We start from the raw sequence: 20485 nt of genomic DNA, 5'->3' as shown, positions 1-20485 counted from the left end.
CGCAGTTGAAAAAGAGGGAGCCAATTAATTCGCGCGCGTACCACCCTGCAAGCTCCGGCCGCGCATCAATCTCCCTCTAGCAGCGCTAACAAATTAACCGTTCCGCGCACGAGTTAATCAGCCCCACCCAATTATACAAGAGAACTAACCGGAGCAGCCCTCGGCGGGGCGCAGTCCCATCTGCTGCTGTCTGTATCCGTCTTGCACTTGCTGCTGCTGCTGCTGCTGTTGTTGTTGGGACTGTTGCTGCTGCTGCTGCTGCTGTTGTTGTTGCATAGCGTAAGAGGATGACTTGGACTGCTGTTGTTGCTGGCTCGGAGAGTAGTGAAGCGACTGGTCGTGAGGAGAGGCCACCGGGGGATAGAAGGTGCCGGTGACGCTGCCCACGTTGTCGAAACCGGATCGCAGCTTGTTACACGACACCATCATGCCGTTCGCGATGCCCACCGCGATGCTCGTCGACTGCTGCCGCTCAAAGTTCAGATAGCTCACCTATAACGAGAGACCGAGACACGTACGATGAGTTATGTTCTGAGTCGACGTCTCGCTGTCTGCGCCGAGCGGCTACCGGCCCTTAGGCCGAGGGCCCGCTGCTGATTACTACTGCTCCACTGCATCGTTCGAATGCTCGTTGTTTTCGCCGTCGTCGTACAGGAGGAGGATCGGTTAACGCAGTCTTTGCGATTCGGAGATTTTACCTTTTTGTAAGTGAGGGTATCCGTGTAGCCGCCAGCGCCGCAGGACGATATGTTGGCCCCGTGCAGCTGATTGTCGCTGTTCATGAATCCGTAGCGCTTGTTCTGCTCGGACATTTCGTTGTGCTGCTTCGAGCTGCCCTCCATCAGGTCCCTCTCCGGGTCGGGATTCTGCGCTACCGACAGATGCGCGTTGTCGCCTGCGATGATGTCGAACCGAATTAAAAACGTAGGAAGGAGAGAGGCCACGAGAGCGAGGATTATTTATAGCATACCGTCGGGCTCGGGACTGGCAACGGGCGAGATGTCGGGCGTGTGAATGATCGGCGTGTAGGGGCTCCCGTAGAGCGAATTGTTCTCCGATTTGTAGTCCTGCATGCTCTGCTGTTGCTGCTGCTGCTGCTGCTGGTGGTAGAGCGAGGAGATCGGCGAGTGCCCGCCCCACGGCATCTGAGGTATGCCCTGGTAGTTGTCCATCTTGGAACTATAGATCGTCGTTATAATTACAGAGTACGCGCTTTAATTGGGGCAATTCAGTCGAGTGAAAATCGAGACTTTCTCGCGAGTATAAGCATCCGCGCGCTGACGATTGTAAAAACGTCCAAGAGATCGGAAAGGCGGGCATGCATATTCATCTTTCTCACGCGGCTAATTAGAAAAGTTTATTACATTGTTCGCGGCGATTATACAGGTACGCAGCAGGAGATCCCTATCGAGCTCGAAACAGTGTCGAGGAGGCCGTCGTCTGCCTAATTACCGGCTCGCTGCTCTGATTTTCTAGTTCCATATTTATAATATAGCGCAATAATACGGAGATATGGAGAGAGAGAGAGAGAGAGAGAGAGAGAGAGAGAGAGAGAGAGAGAGAGAGAGAAAGGGTGCAGTCTCACATGGTATGATGAATGGCGGCACCGGCAGGGCTCGGCCTGTTGCCCGGAGCGTTGCTGGCCGAGGGGGGCGAGGAAGGTGCTCCGGGCGCCCGCTTGGCGTGTTTTCGCCTGCGAGGCCGGTACTTGTAGTTCGGATGTTCCTGCATGTGTATGACCCTCAGCCTCTCGGCCTCCTCGACGAAGGGCCGCCTGTCCTGAGGCGTCAGGCCTCGCCACTTTTTTCCTGGAACAGCCCACAAGAGCCAACGGTCAATTTTGCAATGTTTATAACCACTTGTATGCGCACACATATTTTTTTATTCATATCAGCATTTCGAGTACACACATGCGATCGGTATTTAGAGCTATCTGCCTCTGCCTTACCGATTTCTTCCCTCCTGCGATGCGGTTGCGTTAGCATGAAAAATAAATCGACAGTATTACGCTTGATTATTTTGTATAAACAATTATATAGACACACAAACATCAAAACGTTCATTAATAGCCGTCCCATTGATCCGTAAAAGTACCTCGAGTCGATAAACCTCCTGCTCGATCCTCGGCTCTTTCGCTCGCGGTATCTTCACGGTAGATATCACGCAGTATCATTAAGGAGCGGATAGGAGCTAATACACGTACGTAAGGAATATACCTTACCTCCTTCGCCGCATATATACACACTCACACACACACAGCAGAGGTATACGACCAAGGGAAGAGAGGAAAGATAAGTCGACTGCGCGCCCGGAGAAAATATATATACATACAGAACGCACGCGTGCAAGCTAACTCGGAGTAAATAGGTATATGCGAAAATAATGCAAATCGCGAGCGCGGACGTGCTTTATTAATATTAATGACCGTCGACGTATAAGTGTGTGCGTGAAAAGCCAAGGTATTCCCGAGACTAATTAAAAATTACGTAAAGAACGGCGCGCGGGAGAAGTGCATTTCTAGATATCCACGTAGTTTCGCGGAATTTACGTATGGATTGGATTTTTACGCGAGGATCGTCCGTAAAATACGATCTGTTAATAGCTTCATCGGGCGATATGAAGTCGAACGCGACATATAGTATGGAAAGTGCAAAGTTCTCTCTCACGCGATTTATGATATGTAAATCAGCCATATCGGCTCCGATAACCAACTCTCGCTGAAAAGCCGCAATGGGCCGCAAAAATGAACAAGGTTCCCAGCGCGCGAGAAAAGACTCCCCGCATGAGTTATCTCGACTCGAATTCGATTACAATATAACCGCGGCGCGGCCGATAATTATTCAGCAACGCATAAACAACGAATTCGTTGCAACATTACATCCGATCGTTGTATGCGTGTGCGTGCAAAGTTCCTCAAAACTGCGACCGGCCGATCCTCTAAATCAACTCTCGACTTATAGTATGTGTTATATCGAGGACGTCTATAAAAATAAGCGAGTATACCACGCGCGAAATTTCGCAACTCCCGCGCCTAACCCAATTTATACACATACGTATAGGTACATACATATAGTAATCCACAAGCGCGCACGTGTGCATATAATATACTTCCTAGTATATATTTTACAGACTATGCGTGTGTGTGTGTGTGTGCGTTGGTGCGCGCGAGCGTCTTATGTAAAGCTCGCGGCGAGAAGCGAGATAAAAGTGCGCGACGAGAGATGGAAGAAGGATGGGCGAACGCGCGGAGAAAGTATATACATAATATACGCTCGCGTATGTGTGTGTGGAGCAACGGATCGACGGAGAGAATGGGATCCAGGTGAATGAAGGGTCGCCGGCTGCGAACACGTTTAATTTCAGTCTGCGTGTACGAGCGGAGCTTGCGAAATGGAGAAAGATTCACTTGCGTGCATTATATGATATACACACTTTTTGTCTCTCTCTCTCTCTCTCTCTCTCTCTCTCTCTCTCTCTCTCTCTCTCTCTCTCTCTCTCTCTCTCTCGCTATATATGCACACCCACGCGATGAGTGCATTAGACGCGTTATATGTATATCTGCTTGCGCGTATACGTGGAAACAAAAAGCCGCGTCAGATCGCAGCGACGCACGAGGAAGGGCTCGTCAAGTTATGCCTGAAACGCATGGAAAAGCGAAAGAGAGAGAGAGAGAGAGAGAGAGAGAGAGAGATGCTATGGGGGCGTAGACATGGGTGCGCCCGACTCTCCTCTCCGTGTGCGCAGCTATGTATGCGTGTGCGAGTGCGTGTGCCTTCAGCCTCGGTTCTCTCTCTCTCTCGTCGGACCATTATTTCATATTTCATTTTGTGTTTCAACGTGAAGACGCGCGCCTAGCGGCCTCTGCGCCTGCGCGTGTGTGTGTGCAGAAAAAAGAGCAAAAGAAAAATTAAGGACGAGGCGAAACACTCGAGATTACCGCGCGCGGGAGAGGCGGAAGAGGAGAGAGAGAGAAAGAGAGAGAGAGAGAGAGAGAGAGAAATCGCGGCGACGACCCGCGGGGATAAGGAAGAAAGAGAAAGGAAGTTGCGGGTTAGGGGGCATGTATGCATGCGCCAGGCTCGCTCTTTGATCGATGCTGATTTTTAAGGGCCGCGCGTATATATACACCGCGCGTGATCGGACTGATTGAATGCGAGAGCGGGTTATTAAACATTTTTGGATGCGATGTGCGCTCGACGAAATATAATCGTTTAATTGGCATACGCGTATTATATACCTTCGATGTTTGCGTCCGATAACCGTATAAGCACGAAACGGTTATAAGCGTTATTTGTTCTTCGTTTGAAAAAATCTGACGGTATTAAAAAGCTTGTAGCCGTTGATGAAATACAAATCGTCGGACCGCCGAAAAAAATTTGCATAATCATCGTAGAGTATATTATAACAGATTTCAATTTGGAATTACCCCGTTATACACCTATACATATAGTCGTGCAGCTCGTCGGTGAAAAAAAAACACACTCGCTCGCGCGCGCAAGGGCATCAGATTAATGAAGACGTCGAGACGCTCGCTTACTCACTGCAGCAGCAGCAGCAGCGCGAGCGGTCTGTGTGTTATATATGCGCCGTCGGCTAAATTAAAGGGACACGCTTAGCCATTAGAATACTTAACGAGGACATCGCGTCCTGTACACACAAGCGCGCGTGAGCGCGAGCACAAGCTCCTGAAACGGGAACGAGAGCCGAGTGCGCGGGTGTGATGATGAATCACCGCTTACGGCCCTCTCTCTCTCGGTCTCGTCCGAATGTTTAATTAAATCTACTTAAGCCCGAAAAATCACCGTTTCTCTCTCGCGTGTTCAGCTCCTTCTTCGTGTATGCGTGTGATGTTCCTTTTTCGAGAAGGAGGTATATTTGGATTAATAAAGGATCTTATCTCGCGAGAAATCTAATTAAAGAGAATACACACATGGTTAATCGACAGTCATATCCCAGCGAGAAAAAGTCCCTCCGCAACAAATAACTCGGCGTCTCTGCCTCTCTAATTCAAAACCTCTTGGGAGTCCTGCGCCAGATAGCGAAACGGACGAGAGACGAAGAAGGAATCGAGAGCAGAGCGACTGAGTAAGTATAAGAGCGAGAGAGAGAGAGAGAGATCGGTAGCTCGATCGATCGAGAGACATCCGTCTCTCTCGCGCGCGCGCGCACTCTTTTCCTCGAATTAATTAAATTAACGATTCCGCGAATAAGAGCTATCGCGTAATTGACGAGATTCGCCGGAGAAAGAGAGAGACACACACACACACACACGCGTTTTTTCCGCTCATCGACGAGGAAATCCTTCCGCGGCTCTTGGCGCTTTTATGTGCGCCGCGACGACTCCTCGTTTTTCCCCGGCCGACTTTTCGACAGGAACATGTGCAGACCTATCGGCGAGATCGACGCTCGATAAGATACGCCGCGGAGAGAGATTCCCATCTCGTCGGCGACAATTGCGGAATCCGTTTCTACGGCTGCGCGCAGCTGGCTTTAATATGAAGGTATATAAGTTAATTGATTGGCTTAATTAGCGGCGGTTCGTTTGCGAGTGTGTAAGGGGAAGGTATAACGTACGGATAATACCAAGTGCGGGAGGCGAATCAAGATTTTAGCGTTATTTATAGTACACCGGGGAAACAGCACCTCTCCGAAGCGCCGAGCGATTAATAGCCCGATATTACGCCGGTAATATCTTACTTTATTGAGCGGTAAATTTATGTAAGCCGGCAGCGCTGCGCACTTGACATCTCTGTCTCTCTCTCTCTCTCTCTCTCTCTCTCTCTCTCGCTCTCTCTCTCTCTCTCTCTCTTTATAATCGAAAATTGAAACAAAATCATATTATATTTCGTCGATCGGTCGATAGACACGAAGCACTCGCTCATCCTTTCTTCGCTCATCCCGCGACCCTACACACAATATACACACATATACGTACACACACATCTGCACAAAGCGGGGGCGGATAGGGGAATGCAAAATAGAAAATGGCCCGCGTGCAGCCGGCGGCGGGCAGCTATAGCTCTACACCGGTAAACGTGCCTCGTGGATTAGCTGCTGCAGCCGAGAGGTAGGTCTCTCTCTCTCTCTCTCTCTCTCTCTCTCTCGATGCACCTTTCGATTACACGCGCGCCGCGACCCGCTGCCACGCGCGAGAGCGCGAGATTTTTCGATCGCGAGCCATCGCGGGCCAGCAGGTTGCTGCAGGCCACGCCGGTTTATTGTTCTGCGCGCGGTTCGGAGAGAGAGAGGTCGATCGGATTCTTTCGGAGATGCGTGCAGGTGGATCGACTGTATTTTTTCCCTTATATTTATTCGCTGCGGCATAATCGATCGATTGCCGTATGAACTACTTAGTGCGTTTTTCGCTCGAGCACAATCGCGCAGGAGCTTTCGCCGCGAAAAATTATGAATAAACATAATTCCGAGAGCGGATTTCCTGCAGACCTCTCCTCGCAAGGATAACGCGCCGCGTATGAATACACTTGCAACAATGCTCTCTTACACATTGTTATATACGTATATCCGGCTCTCTCAACGACGACGATTCATCGGGTCACTATCCGTCGCGCGCATTCCGCGGCGGCGACGCACAAGGCTGCTGCTGCTGCTGCCCCCACGAATTATCCGAACGCGAATATATTAATGCTATACGGGAGGGAAAAAAATTCAGTGTATACGATCGCGAGTCGCGTCGCGTTTCTTTTTCGCTCGTATTATTATTCGCGAGCGCGTCGCGCATACCGATCGCCTCTTTTTCCGCCCCCTCTCTCTCTCTCTCTCTCTCTCTCTCTCGTCGCATCATATGCGATTATGAGGATGATAAAGATAGAAAAAGAGAAGTGCAGTGCGTTGATCCTTCGTACTCGCGCGCGAGCTTTTGGCGCTGTGTATAATTGAGAGCCGCTTCGCGGAATTTGGCCTTGCGCTCGGCGTATACGGAGCGAGCGATGGTGCAGGTAATGAGCGCGTGGGCCTAATAATAAGATGTGTATGTATGCGCGAGAGTTTTTCGGCGGTTCTTTGTTGCTACGAGAGACATTGGTGTATAAGTAAACGAGTAAAAGTTTCCATTCGTGTAGCGCGTTTGAGCTTTTTTCACCTCGTCCTCGTAAACGACGGATGATTCATGTGGAAGAAGGAGCATTGAATGCTGTCTATAATCTATGACTAACCCTTAACTGGGCGTGACAAATTCTAACGCAAATATAGACGCGCTTGCGCGCGCACTTTCTCCGAGCGGGTCTTTGGAAAATATTATTATACACACACACACACACGCACGAACGCGCTTGCGCGCGAAGCCTATATAATTAGGCTCGTACGATGCTCGAAGATAATTTTGCATAATCTGCGATAATTTTGCCCGAGCTAACTTTTATCCTGCTAACGCGTCATAATTGCGCGATATATAATACGCTCGAATAACAAATCATTTTACACAAGCATTGTCTATGCATAATATGTATGTAAAAGTTGCGAAATCGGATATACTTCAAAATATCGATTCCTCGCGAGCATCGTCGTATGGGGCGAGCCGAAGCCCATATCGCATCGACGGTATAGAGGTCCCCGAGAGCGAAACGGCGCATTACTTCTGGCACCGAAAGGATATATAGTTAAAATGGGCGTGATACAGCTGAAACGCAGAAAGAGAGGAGTTACGAAGCATATAATAGGAAGACATCCTCCTACGATTGCACCACAACGCGCTCGGCTTCATTCATACACACACATGCAGCGGCTCGCAGAATCGGAGAGAGAAAGAGAGAGAGAGAGAGAGAGAGAGACAGAGAGAGAGAGAGAGAGAGGAAGCGGCCGAGTGATGATCGCGTGCGCGCGCGCGCGCGCGAATAAATTGTGCCCGAGAGAGAGAGAGAGAGAGAACAAAGTACAATGCACCGCAATGCAATAACTGTTATCTCCCTACCTCTCTCTCCTTTTGCTTTTCGGCTATCTCTCTCCTCCGCCGCTCTGTGCGTCTCATCCTCGCGTGCGCGATACACCTTTTATTGCGCGTCGTTTTTGCGCGCGCGCGACGCCGTCGCCTTTTTCTTATTCGGCGCGAGCTACCGTTCACGCACGGAGATTTCATGTCAGCTGGAGAGAGACTTTTTGATCGAGGTGCTTAATTTTTCTTATTTCGTTTTTCGCGCGCATCGGACAGAGGATTTTGCGCAACGCGACGAGGCTTGCGTTATAGGGAGACGGGTTTATGCATAAATCTGAGTCATCGGAGCTTTTCGTATTATACGTGTATTCTTGCGAAACTCCCCGAGTATATGCGCGCCTTTTCTTTGTGTTACAAGTACCCGTGATACGAAAATCGAGGCGTTATTGCGCATCTAGCTGCATGAGCCGTATCAGAATAAAAACGAATCATCAACGAGTCGTATAACTGAATTAGCCCCGCGCGCTATATCACAAAGAGACTCGTTCCTCATCTCGCGGTCGGCGATCCATCAAGATTATCGGAGTAGGCCACGTGTGCGCACGCGATATTATATACACCAACACGGACACACATGCAGACAGTCTCATCGACATCGAGATTCGTCGCCGAGGAGCGGAGAAAGAGAGAAGAAGACAACGCAGGGAGATACCCGGGAGAGGAATGGCACAAAGATACGAGACTGCACACACGCGGAGAGATCCGCCGGGAGAGGAAATGAAGAGACGAAAATGATGCGAGTGGGTGCGTAGGTATACGTGTGTGTAATGAAATTCGCCGGGGATATTGCGTACAAGCGACCGGGCAAATTGGAGATTACGAGCTGCGGCTCTTCCTCTGCTGACTGCGAGCGAGGGATAAGGAGCTGCGCATAATGCGAATGCGATTATACAAATTAAAACGCTTTTTTGTACCTCTTTTGCGCGCGTTGGCTCCTCAAAACGATGCCGTATTATTCTATTACGCGGAACGTCACAGCCTCCGCGAGTGAACTGTATACAGGTATAGGATACACAGAGGAGAAAGGAGAGAGAGAGAGAGAGAGAGAGAGAGAGAGAGAGAGAGAGAGAGATCCACATAATGGATAGGAATTCCACGCGACAAAAAGATCGAGCAAGACTCTGACGTCTCTGTCTCGCTCTCGGCGAGCCTGTAGCTCTCGCCTGTCAAACCTGATGTGCGATCTTACATGCGCTGGCTCTCCCGATCGCGCGACACCGTATACCGATACGCTATATAGCATACGCGCACACATAGGAGTAGCAAAGCGCTAACGCGCTTACATACAGCTCTACACGCTGCATCGGGTCTCTCTCGCTCTATCTTATATGTAATAAGGTTACGGCTCGGCGAAAACGTGATTGCACCTTAATAATCGCGCGCTAGCGCCGGACACGTATCATTATGTCGCGGCGCTCTGGTGCTGTATGCGTATATATACATACGTAAACGCGAGGAAAATACGGAGGCGAGTCGCCGGTTAACGTGTAATCCTTCGCGTTATTACCGAGTTTTATGATGTATACATACATATAGGTACTATATAGTAGTGGACGCGCGCGTGGACGACGGGAGAGAGTGAGGCATTACACAGTGCTGCGAGATGCGCCAGCGATGATAGGGGTAATTTCGCGATGAGAGAGGAGTTCATTAGGAATTATTATTGCGTGAACACGTTGCGTTTCAATTTTCGCGCGCGAGCGTATGCGCCGGCGACGTTTACTCCTAAGTATACACACTTTATACGGTATGATGGCTTCGGAGAGCTGTCACTTTGAGCGAATGCCTTTCAAGTGCTCGGAGATAATTTACAAATTGAAAAATAGCTCGCATGCGAAAATTCTTCCCTCTTATACTCCCGAACCGTTACCCACACGTTCGCGAAGCGTAACATCTCGAGACTGTGCAAAAAAAGCCATACCTATATCCCTACTACACTCACGAACGAAGCAGCGGCGTCATCAGCGGCAAAAAGAAGAAGGAACAAATCAGATATATATTCCGCCCTATGCGCAAAACGGAACCTCGCGCGCCGCACCGAGACGAAACCTTCCTCTATATATACCACACGGACGTCGTTTTCATGCAAGACCGAGTCGGCTAAGTATCGTCCCTCGCCTCTACTCGGCGTAATAAACTAGGTGCGTAGCCGCCGCTGCACCTGGGAAAATTGAGGAAGGTGCGCGGCGCTGTCGCAAGGATCATCTCCTTTATTATTATTATTTTTTTTTTTCATTAGCGCTCGCGTGTTACGCAACGCATTTTTTCCTACGAAAATCGACTCACTCCACTACGGTGTCATGTATGATAATGGAGACGAGGTTGGCCGGCGTCTTTCTTGCGCGGCTGATATAGATACAACGCAGAGTTTCTTGCAAGCATAAGTGCGTATGGAAGGGAGAGAACGAATGCTAATCCAGCGCGCGCGTGTTGCGGAGCAAGGATATGTACAACGATCTGTGCTAGAGAGAGAGAGAGGTGCGAGCTGGAGTAATTTAGCGTGATATTGTTTTAATACGAGGTAATGAGATCGCTGATAAGCCGTAGGGGCTGCATGTTTAATTCATGCGGAAATCGATACAGCTTTGTGTATAGTGACGAGGATGTCTCGATTTTTCGAATGATAAAAACTGTGCAACTCGCTATAAAGTTGACTTCTTTATGGCGGATTTTTGAATTCGATTATAGTTCGCGAGCGTGTGTAGTTTATATCGTATTATCATATAGACTAGTTGTTTTCACACCTCGAGCATAAATTTCGAATTCTTAAATGCGTCGACGACGAATGAAGGAATATGACTCGGCGTTCGATCATCAGCCTTGAATGAATAATCCACCTCGCTCGTAATTCACTTGAAAAAAAATGTATACTTCTCCTATATGAGAGCAGTCTCTCGATCATCAGCGATCGATCTAAGTGTTTTATTGACACGAACGGAATCGTTGCAAGAATACGTGAAAGCGATTCCTCGTTACGAATCGCCAGCTCGTAACCCCCTTGCATACCCAAACATTTCCGAAGCCGGCAATCAGCACAATGAATCCAATTATCACTCTATACACCGGTGCACTACTCTCGCAAAAGGCGTGTCGCGCGCGACGCGAGGAAAATTCGAAAGCCTGAGCTTTCACCCCGACTATAATATATACCGGCCCTGTATAGATTCGAAATTCCGCAAACGCATCCCCGTAGCGGAAAAATCGGGCATTACCATAATCATCGTCGTAATCAAGCGCGTGTATTATATATATACCTTCGTCGACCACACGCACGTGGCCGGCGCGTCGGGAGATAGCTGGGACCCCTCCCAGCCAGCCTAACACCGAAGGCTAAACACCGACAAGCCGTGTGGTGTATACTATATATATATACACACACACAGCTGGCCCGCGAGAGAGCAAGCGAGAGAGTTGCGCAGAGAGATGAGATACATCACGGGCCGCGGGAGAGACGTATTATTAATGGTGACAGTGGGCGACTCGAGTTGGGCGGGGTGCCTAGCGATGCTGCCCTCCCGATGTAGGCCTCGCTCGCTCCTTCTTGCCTCGTGCACACACGCACACGCGCACGCTTCCTTCCTCGACTCTTTTTATCCTCTCTTCCTTCTTCCTCTTTCTCTCCTGCTCTTCTTCGCTGCAGTGCACCACCTTTTGTCCTCGTTTTTTCCTTGTTTTCCTAATTAATATTTTACGCTCATTTCGTTTTTGCTACGAGAGCCGGGAGTGATTTAAGGGGCAACGCTTTTTGCCGTACGCAATCGCGCGAAGGTGCTCCCGATTGATTTCATTACGCACTACTCGTGTCGAAATCAATTACCCGCGCTTTTTTGCCGAAATTTCGGCTGTACTCCGCGTAATAACTGCGGTTATACATATATGTATCCGCGCGTATTATAGCTAGACGGCCAATCGAGCATTGTCGTCGGGCGACACGCTTCGTCAGGCACGAAAAGGCCGTGAGTCGTGATGCCGATCGAAGGTCGCTTCTTGTATTTATTCATCGTGCGCCGAGAGCGTCGAGAGGCATGTGTGCTATGATACGCGAGAGTATATAAAGCTTTTTGATTCCTGATTTATATATATAATGTGTCGATCGAAAAAGAGCGAAGGAATCTCTTAAATCACGGGAACACCGAGCGAAAAACTACTCTAGGCGTCCCAAGCGCGTTTTTCAGCCATTAGGCTTCTTGAATTATGACGTTACGCCTCTTTTTATCTCCTTCGCGGATCCGCAAGCCGCCGAGCGCGCGCGAGCGGCTCTTTCGCTTTTTCGCTTCTCGAGCGAGGTGACACCGTGTGATGGATAAGGAAAAATATGCTCGATCATTGATTTTTGTCGCATAGGTGTGTGACGCCTATTTTGTTGACGAAATTATCGTACACGGAATATTATACATATTTATACATAGGCTGACGTGAAATGCAAGGCGTTGCAGCCCGAACGAGAGTTTCTATGCCACTTGGGCGGCGCATTGAAATCTCCGCCACGAGTCGGAGCTTTAACGTCTCTCCTATTTTCAAGTGATATTGCCGCGTAAATAATTCATGGATATCCCGAGATCTCCGAAGGGATCGTTGGAAATTGAAATTTCGAAAATCGTTATGCAGCCGCGTGTAATGACAATTTAGATCGAACAAAATTATCTCCTTATCTCGTATACAGAATAGGATTAAAATTCCGCGAGTATCTTGCAATAACCCTTTCGGATCATCCAAAGTAACGCGACAAAATCTGGAGAAAAATCCGGCGACATGCATAAAATGTCGCAAGAGCCTCGTCGTCCCCAGCTCTGGTGCGGTACGCGAAAAGGTGGGTCTGCGCCAGCAGCAGCACAGCCGAAGGCAAAGGGTGCGGCCCCGAGCAGGAGAGACCCAGCAGCGCTCCACCTCATTACCCGGCATTCTATGCATCCACGACGCCGCATGCTTATGCCTGATTATTGCTCGCTTTAGTCGCCGACGACGACTTCTCTCCCTACTCCCTCTCTCTCTCTCTCTCTCCTTTCTCTCGTATTTTTATTTTTCATAGCAGACGTTTTTGGAATTCTTATTGTTCACTGGCTTTTGTCTAGAAACGTAGGACGTACTATGATATCTTCTCGGTTGCAGAAAAGTACAAAGTTTGCTCATAATTCACCCCATTAGCGCAATCGAAACGCGAAACTTTGTATAACCCAGTAACGCTCGCCCACGCGCCGCCGAGAAAGAGGTCCGTGTAATTATACACGCGCGGGCGCGCGCGTTAGCTCTGTCAACGTTGAAAAATAAACATATCCCGCGCATAGCGTCGCATTTTAATGAGAGAACAGTCGTGCAATATTCGCGCAGCCCTTTGAGGAAAATATCCCGACCCACGCGATAAATCTGAATCGACGACGTAAACGCGGAGAAGGAAATAACAAAAAAAAAAAAAAAACGAGCGAATATATAAGATACCGACGAGGACTGACTAGACAAAGGAACAGGGGCAAAAAATGCGCGTCGAAAGAAAGCGAGAGCCCGCGCGGAGTCGGTTTCGGGGAACTCTCGCGCGCGCTTCCGTTTGATTTTTAATCGTATTCATGCATTCGTGCGCCCTGGCGCGCCGAAAAACAACGAATCGAGACTGTCCCGCGTCTTCGTCCCTTCCCTTCGCTTATACGTATACGCACGCTCATTCCATATGTATACGCAATTATTGGGCGTCCTGTCCTACGGTTTACGGTTACGACATTCTTCTCTCTCTCTCTCTCTCTCTCTTTCTTACCTCTGCGTGTTCCCGATGTATACCAGCAGCGGCGGCGGCGGCAGAACCAGCGAGTCGGGCTATAAAATCGCAATTGCTCAATTCGCGTTAGTCACTTCCTCTATTACTCTTTTGGCCTCTTGAAAGGCGATACCCGCGCGCGTACACACACACACACAGCGCTACGCTTACATATACATTATATACTGCACACAGCGAGAATCGCGGTTTAATACACGTACTAATGTCGCGGGCGCGCAAGTATAAGCCGAGAGTGGCCCGCTGAGCGATCCCGTTTCCGCGACTGGCTTTATGGGGGATTTACATGGGATTGTCATAATTTATCCGCGCCGAGAAACGAGCGCGCGCCGCGATCGGGTTGTAAATTTGAAGGAGATAGAGAGAGAGAGAGAGACGCGAGCGTGCGCACGCGCGGGAAAAGGATTCGATTTCCGCCGCTGAGATCCGTGCGGATTAAAGCGTTTAATAGCAATTCGCAGTCGCGTGTGTATACTAACTCCCTAATAGCCTTGGCAAAATTAGAACGTGTTGAGAGATTCCAAAGCAGTCATAAGCACGCTCGTAAAACAGCGTCGCAGCCTCGCGAAGAACCGATAAAACACGCGGTAGAGAGTAGAAACAAAAGCGAAAAAAAAAAAATAAAGAGTAGCAGAGTCGGCGAATAGGCTTCTAAACACCGAAATCCGTGTCGCTCAGCCCTGTATCAAAGCGGAATCTCTCTCGGCAGAGCGAGACCCCTGCTCTCGGCTCTAATCAGCGCATTCTCCAAATCTTTCGCCGGCCTTCCGGAATTCAGAGGAGCTGCCGCTTCGGCCTATCGCTCTACCTATCTCGCGGACCCTAACTCTTTCCCCCTCCGTCGTCCCGTGTATACACACTCGTCTCCAGCGAGCTATAGGATGAGCCGCTAATCAGGGGTACTAAAGCACGATAGCGCAGTGAGTAGCGCTCTGTACACGGCGGAAAAGAGAGAGCGCTGCGAGAGCTGTTATTATTATTATTATTATTATTATTCGAGCCCTCTGCCGCGCTTGTCGTAGGTGGCGCGCGGTGAAACTAACTTTCGCATTTTCGCACTTCTTGTGTACATTCACGGCTGAGGAGATCAAATTAGCTGTGATTTACGATCCGGAGGCGTCGTTGAAATTGAATTTCGATGTAGATACACTGAAAAATGATAACTCGTATAAATTAATAAATGCCACTGCGTATAACGCGCGACGAAAAACTATAAACTTTATTTGCCCGACTCACGCAGCGCGGCAGCCGAGGCTAAACCAACATCGTCGCCGCGATCCTTTTCCATCAATATAATTACACGCGCAGCTGCCTACCTATACTCGTCGTACCCACACGCGTGCAGCGCGCGCGAATTTCTTCCCTTCCGCCTTTCCTCGCTCGTTTTCGCGCGCTGCCGCCCCCTCAGCTCCGTCATTGTCTCGCGATTTTTCAGGGCGTCGGCCGAGCGACCTATACTACGCGCTGAGTGTGCAAGCTTTAACGAATACTTGCGAGAATCGTATATAAAGCGTGTGTCTTCGTCGCGTCTCGATAAGCATCGGCGATCGGGTAATTTAAGGATCAATTAGGCGACGCGCGCGCGATTTATCGGTCCGAGCTTTGTGTATTATCCGTCGGAGCATTGTCTGCCGCGGATTTCTTGCCGACAGTGGAGGATCGAGTGGGATCCATATACCGATTTATTAACGAGTTACCTATATTTGATCGGTTAGTGCAAAAAAAGGAACATCACTGCGATCCGTGAAACGACGAGGTCTCGGCGATCGGAGAAACGCGGGAGGCTACGGTGGGGAATGATTAATAAAGATGCGCGAGCACGCGTGTCACCGGATATGAGACCCACACGCTCGATCGGTCGTCTCGCTTCTTCTTCTTCTTCTTCTTCTTCTTCTTCTTCTTCTCTCTTCGGAGGAAATATCGCGACGCATAGAAAAGCCTTTCTCGTACTAGCCCTGCATGCTCTCGTCAGTATACCATACCGATTTTTCGAACCGATCGAAACAATAAAGCAAAAAAAAGTCTGATCCAGCTTCTCACGTCGAATATACGCGCCTTGCGCTCTCTCTCTCTCTCTCTCTCTCTCTCTCTCTCTCTCTCTCTCTCTCTCTCTTCTCGCTCCTTTTTCCTTTTCCCCCGCGAGCTCAAGCGCGGCCTTTACGAATCTGCGAAATACACGAAATGCCCATTCGCACGCGTGTAACGCTCCGCCGAAGGGATCCGCCGATTGCATGCGCAAGCGTTATATATATATATAACACACGGACGCGCCGGAGCGATAGCTCTGCGCAGAGCTGAGTGCACGAGAGTGTCGGGAAAAATGCGAGGAGAGCCTGCGCGCTTGTAACTCACGCCGGGATTAGACTTTTGTTTTATATAGACGAATTCGCCGAAGGGGATTTTTGTGTTGCCGCGGGTTTACCGATAATTGGTACATCGTGACGTGGACCGTCGACAGAGAAAGGGAAAGGAAAAAATCGGTAACGAATGTCCGCGAAACAAAGCCTCGATGGGAGAAAAAATCGATTGAACGCTCGTTGTAATTAGATGCATAAAAGGCCGAGGTTCGCGGTAAAAAGTAGCGGGCTCGATCCAGTTTTCCGACGGTTTCCGCTATACATCAACGATCGGCGCACGCATACATTGATAAAATATTCTCTCCTCCGAGCAGAGGTATATAAGAGCAATAAATAGAAAGAGAGAATACGCTGCATCGGTGGGGGCGGACGGTACTCGAGGCGCATAATAATCGCCGGGTCGCGCGCGAGCGCAAGAGGCGGTGGCGAGTTTTCCTATCCATACCGTACGCGCGGGTGGTTCGTTTGATTTACGCGCGCGGAGGAGTGTACCTCTATCTCTCTCTCTCTCTCGCTCTCTCGCTCTCGAACTTTGAGGAATACCGTCGAAGCCGATGAAATATACTCGCGCCGCGCAAACCGCACAGTATAATAGTAGCGGCGATCGTTGACACTTTAAGCGCGCCGGGTAAGCCGATACGACGCGCCGAGAGGAAATCGTGTCTTTGTTTACTCTCGACGCGCCATTCGTCGGCTTAATTTCCAAGCGCATAGTCGCGAAATCGAATGGAGGGCAGTAAAACTTTCGAGAAAGAGAGTTTTAAATCATAACGTGTACGACGGCGGAACGATTGCGCAATCGGTGATTCCGAAACAGAGCCCTATGCTTTGGAGTGCAGGAGGTAAAAAAGGGAGGGACGCATCGCAGCGCGTTGCGAAATCCGCTTGGCTAGGCGTTACGAATTGAAATATCAACGAACAATGGGCAATAAATGGCTCGCTCTCTAGAGGTAGAATGAGAGAGAAGAGGTCGTCGTGCGGAAACGCGTGAAATGTCGTGTGAAATGCAAGAAAGTGAGCACTTTGTACTTATGCATGAGCTCTGCATGCATCAAGAGCCTCGTGCTAGACGCTGTGTGTTTGTTTTATTGAATCTTCCGCGTGTATAAGAAATGGTACTCGCGTAGGTGTCGCTGGTAATACGTCTCTCACGCGTGTGTATCTGATGAGAGTTTTTTCTATAAATGTACACGAGCGGGTGATAATTGCAGAGTGCGAAAGGCCTTTGCACATTGTCTACAAAAGCGTTGGATGTAGTGCTTTGCTTTCCCTCGTCGAAATTGCGGAAAGTGAGCGAGTTCGAAATTGCTTTCTCGGCGGATTACAGTCGAGACCTAGTGATCACCGATCGAATGATAAAGCTACCATTTTACTTACGTACCTGAATTTCTCCCGCCGAAAATTTACAATCCGTACATCAGTGCGACAAAACACCGCCGAGGCTATAATCGCGCTCTCGAGCACAAAGCAAAACCGGCGAGCGCGCGTGTTAACACTCCTGCCAAGGATTCCGCAATCGTTAGCCATCTGACCTAACGACGGAGTTTACTTAGGCAAGGTGAACTTTTTCTGCCCCATCCGCGAGTTTTCTTCAGCGCGCCAGCTAACGCTCGACCTTGATTCGAAACGTGATCTAGAGCGACTACCCGAGACAATTCGCGCCGATGGAAAAAAAAAGAGAAGCGCGCGCGCTTTGTAGTATAGTAGTAGGAGGATCTCTTTTCCTTTCACCTTATAAGTGCAGCAGCGTAGAGGGATATACCATTGACGCGCGCGTTATAATTAAAATAATAACTCGACGCTTTCTTATTCCCATGAGAGCCGCAGCTGGGCCGGGAAAAAGTCGATTCTTGTCTGGGATTTTCGCGGGGCTCATTTTTCCGGGCCGGGAAAGCGTGGTCGTTGTGCACGTTCGAGGTGAAAAAATAACCTTCCTGAATACTGCACCAACGCTACGTTTTTCATTTTAGAAAACTGCGCCGCTGCAGCGGCTGTGTAATTAGTCGAAAGTCGAGCGTGCGCACCGGGAGATTTTGAGGAAAAACGTCTTCAATGGGATCGCGCACCCGATTAGATTTCATCTGTGTGTGTGTGTGTGTGGATTGCTGATTGAAGGTGTTTCTATTTCGAGGCCGAGATAGCTGCTGCTGTTATAATTAATATCTCTAGCGCGGCTGGAGCGATTTCGCCGCTGATAACACCGTCGCGCGCTGAACATACCGGTCATTAAGTAAAAACTAATCAATATCCATTGGCTCGACGTGTACTATATTCTGCACGCGTTAGGTGCGTGGAAATGGGCGACGACATACCGAGCATTTTGCTGAGATCGGCATTGTGAAGATCGGGGTTCTCGTCGGCGAGCTTTTTCCGCTCGACCTTGGCCCAGACCATGAACGCGTTCATGGGCCGTCGGATGCGCTGCTCCTTGAGACTTCTCGCGGCTGCCGAACCGCTGCCGGGATGACACATCTTCACTCCGGCTGACATGGGACCCAGTCCCTGCTGGTAGTCCTGAAGCGATGGACCCGAGCCCAGCCACGACATGTCCTCGAGACGCTGCTGCGTCGGGCCGCTCAGCATTCCCGGTATCTGCGAGATCGTCAATCGTTATATTGTACATAAATAACATAAAGTGTACGCAAACAGTGTACGCGTTCGGGAAATCGAAAGTAGCGAGAGGCTTCAAATTTCAGACGGAATAAACGGAAAAAAGGAGTTACGGCTAAAGACAAAGAATTTAAATCGTCTGAATTATTCAACGTCAGGCAGCTTTCTCGCGAAGCGCGAACTTTCCTACAAAGGAGTACACGCACACAGAGGCTCGGAACAAATGAGACTCTATTTCCGGTAAGAGGGGTGACAGTGAGTAGTGCTGCTGCTGCCGCCGGTGCTGGTTATGCGTACGTACCGGTATGATCTGCGTGTCCATCGACATGGGACTCTCGTTGCCGTCGATGCCGGAGTCGATGTCGAAGGCCCTCGAGGTGGGCGTTCCGTAGAGCGACGAGTGCAGTGCTAGCAAGCCCGGAGAACCGGCGTAACTGCTCACTGGCGGCGGGGTCACCTCGCCCCTCTCGTAACTGTCCAGCATTCTGTAAAAGAGCGTTTTTTTAGTTTAGCTTACAAATCGTGCCTATGGGGCTGTACAATGTTGAAATGAATTTGTTTTGATTTACGAGAATTCGCGATCGAAATAATTGGCTGGACGCGATTTATGAGGCGTTTGGGCTAGACGGATCGGCAGCTACTTGTATCGCACGTTTTCTTTCAATGCTCAAATTAATTTTTTTCATTAAGTCTCCTGAAACTGGGTCGAACACTTCTTCCACAAAAGTCCAAAAAATCGAATCGCATCGAGCACAGCCTACATCCAAGAACGCAATGGAAACTCGCTCACTCGCGCTGAAGCAAGCCGAGTAATTGTTCATGATCCCCCGATCTCTCGATCGGACAGATCACCGTTCTCTCTCTCTCTCCCTCTCTCTACATCGGAAAAAGGGTCAAACTCCCAACGCACACACACGCAGTGTAGTGGCTATACATCAATCGTCCATCCTGTATATACCCCTGGCTCTTGTATCGAGAGCAATTATCCGCGGCAAAGCGACGTCTTGTCGCCTTTGAGACATCAGCAACTCCGATTCAAATCAAATCCTTACACAATCGGTATACAGATCGCGAGAGCACGCGCCGAGCATCGGTGAAAGAGAAAGAGAGAAAGAAGAAAATATACGCCGATTATTTTCAATTACCGAGCGCTCGCTTCGGCATTTCGTATGCCATTACAGTTACGTCCGAGCGCGCAATTGACTCGGAGCATCGCGTCCGGCACGCGCGCGAGCAAAAACTCGCCGTCCGGAGATGAAGAAGAAGAGGAAGATGAAGAAAAAGACGCCGACGAGAGACTGACGGGTCCTTGTAAATATGAATGCGGGCGGCTGCGATGAATTTTCATTGATATATTATACGCAAATTTATTTATATATAATGTGCAGGGTGTGATTCGACGCGCGTTTTTGAGCAAAGTCGAGCAGATAGAGGGAAAGGCAGATGGAAGAAGCTGTGTGTGTACACGCGTACAGCGATTGATCTGTCAACCGCACGACGAGGACGAAGCCGTGCGCTCGCTCAGCTGATCGACATGAATGAACCATTGAAGGCCACTTTTAATGGAATTCCCACGATTGTCCTTAAGGCATAATCGCGAAGCTCTCTCTCTCTCTCTCTCTCTCTCTCTCTCTCTCTCTCTCTCTCTCTCTCTCTCTCTCTCTCTCCCTGTTTCTCTTTTCTTCTTCTGCTGCCTCGTCGTACGTCGAGATTTTATTGCGAATTTCGAACGGAACGAAGTCGAGAATAATCTTCAAAATGAAATTCAATCATATGCGCGCTTCCAGACACTTACGCGCCTCGCAT

General features: G+C 49.4%; 1 protein-coding gene across 2 annotated transcripts in view; it reads right to left on the bottom strand.

The window, feature by feature from the left end:
- LOC100120206 (alpha-protein kinase 1) overlaps window positions 1–20485 on the bottom strand; it is a 39374-nt gene that overhangs the window by 1984 nt on the left and 16905 nt on the right. For both annotated transcript variants that reach the window (XM_016982727.3, XM_008209880.3), the window contains exons 3-8: window positions 18981–19164; window positions 18382–18661; window positions 1586–1808; window positions 971–1179; window positions 699–895; window positions 150–492 (exon numbers count right to left, since the gene is read on the bottom strand). In XM_016982727.3, the coding sequence (XP_016838216.1) occupies window positions 150–492; window positions 699–895; window positions 971–1179; window positions 1586–1808; window positions 18382–18661; window positions 18981–19164 (1436 nt within the window). The remainder of the gene's footprint in view (window positions 1–149; window positions 493–698; window positions 896–970; window positions 1180–1585; window positions 1809–18381; window positions 18662–18980; window positions 19165–20485) is intronic.

Source organism: Nasonia vitripennis, chromosome 2, assembly GCF_009193385.2.
Source record: "Nasonia vitripennis strain AsymCx chromosome 2, Nvit_psr_1.1, whole genome shotgun sequence".
In the NCBI taxonomy this organism is placed as follows: Eukaryota; Metazoa; Arthropoda; class Insecta; order Hymenoptera; family Pteromalidae; genus Nasonia; species Nasonia vitripennis.
Note: the sequence above shows the minus strand (reverse complement) of the source record. Positions and strands in the feature narration are given on the sequence as shown.